General features: G+C 29.2%; 1 protein-coding gene across 1 annotated transcript in view; it reads left to right on the top strand.

Moving 5' to 3' along the window:
• The window catches only part of LOC106308726 (putative pectinesterase/pectinesterase inhibitor 43), a 3,520-nt gene continuing 1,624 nt past the window's right edge, over positions 1 to 1,896 (top strand). The window contains exon 1 of the mRNA XM_013745854.1: positions 1 to 763. Within this exon, the coding sequence (XP_013601308.1) occupies positions 1 to 763 (763 nt within the window). The remainder of the gene's footprint in view (positions 764 to 1,896) is intronic.

Genomic DNA, 1,896 nt, shown 5'->3' with positions numbered 1-1,896 from the left:
ATGGGAGATTCTTCTGATAATCAACAATTGGATTCTTCCGAGGTTTCTCCTCAAATGGGAGATTCTTCAGAGAATCAACGGTTGGATTCTTCCAAGGATTCTCCTCCTCAAAATTTGAATGGTTCCAAGAAACGACCGTTGGATTCTTCCGAGAACCAACCGATGGATTCTTCCGAGAACCAACCGATGGATTCTTCCGAGAACCAATCGCTTGATTCTTCCAAGTATTCTCCTCATAATTTGGACCCTTCCAAGAATCAGCAACCAGATCTTTCCGAGAGTCGACCTTCAGATTCTTACACTACCCAACAGTTGGATTCTTCCAGAAATCAACCTCTCGATTCTTCAGAAAGCCGACCGTTGGATCCTCTTCGAAAATTAAATCCGCTTCAAGCATTGAATCCTTTTGGAAAATTGGAGGATAGACACTTATCAGAGGAAGGAGGGTTCCCACGGTGGGTAACAACGCATTCCCGGAGGCTGCTTGCAGCACGTGGAAGAAGAATTAGCGCGAACGTAGTGGTGGCAAAAGACGGGAGTGGTAAGTGCAAGACGATCGAACAAGCATTAGCAATGGTACCAATGAAGAACAGAAGGAAGTTCGTGATTTACATAAAACAAGGTGTTTATAAGGAAAAGATTGAGGTAACAAAGAAAATGAAAAACGTCATGTTTGTTGGAGATGGGCCAACAAAAACTATCATCACGGGAAACGTCGCATTTTTGCCCGATCGCATCGGCACCTACCGCACTTCCACATTCGGTAAATTCATATATACCATTCTTTTAAGGTTTTCTGCTTTAATTCACATTAAAAATTTATACTCCCTCCGTTTTAATAGGTAACTAGGTGTTTTCCTGCGCCTTGTGCATTAATAATTTTTTTAAATTTATATTGTATTGAAAATAAAATGTTATTATTATTTTAGATTTTCTTATTTTCTTATCAATATTTAAATATAAATTATTATTTAATTGAACATAAAATTAAGATAAATAAACAATTTGTTTATTTTAAATTATATATAATAATAGATATCCATATATTTAACATATAATCTTAGATAGATTTTTATCTATTTATTTTGGATAAAATATATCAAATCAAATTGTATAAAATTAATAAAAATTTGATAAAAATTTGTAAAATTATCAAAAAGTACAACTGAATAGTATTTCTAAAATTTGTAGATATATAAAAGAAGCTAATAATATTATGATTAAAATTTTATAACTTTTTCACAAATTGTAAAAAAAAAATTGAAAACATTTTTGAGTAATAAAATTCTATAATTATAAAAATATAAAAAAGTAATATTTCAAAATTTGTAATATTATTAAATATTTTATCTAACCACAAGTTAACCAATAGGAAAATAAAATGAATAATACATTGGTCATATAACATAAATTTTAAATAATTTTATTGACAATTGAAAACTTATTCTAATTTGGAACAAATCTATATTATTAAAAGAGAAGTACCCATTTGAAAATGTTTTTACTTCATTAATTAAACTCCCTTTTTTTGCTTGTCTTTTTCAGTTGCATTTATGAAATATCCTAAAACGAATAAAACTGCCTAATTTATTACTTGTGTTTTCAGTTACATTAATGAAATATGCTTAAATGAATTTAAACTTCATATTTTATTGTTTGTCTTTTTGAGTTACCTTAATGAAATATCTTTAAATAAATTTGGACATAATGTCATTTAATCAACCAAAAAAACTCATGAGTTATCCTTACGTGCATAATTTTAATAATGGAGATTTTTAAAAACGTGCATCATTAAAATGTTACCTAAAACATGCAGCACTAATATATAACATGCATCAATAAAACTAGAATTTGACTCACACAATTGTACGGATATTATTTTCAGTTGATTAAATT

This window comes from Brassica oleracea, chromosome C8, assembly GCF_000695525.1.
Source record: "Brassica oleracea var. oleracea cultivar TO1000 chromosome C8, BOL, whole genome shotgun sequence".
Classification (NCBI taxonomy): Eukaryota; Viridiplantae; Streptophyta; class Magnoliopsida; order Brassicales; family Brassicaceae; genus Brassica; species Brassica oleracea.
Note: the sequence above shows the minus strand (reverse complement) of the source record. Positions and strands in the feature narration are given on the sequence as shown.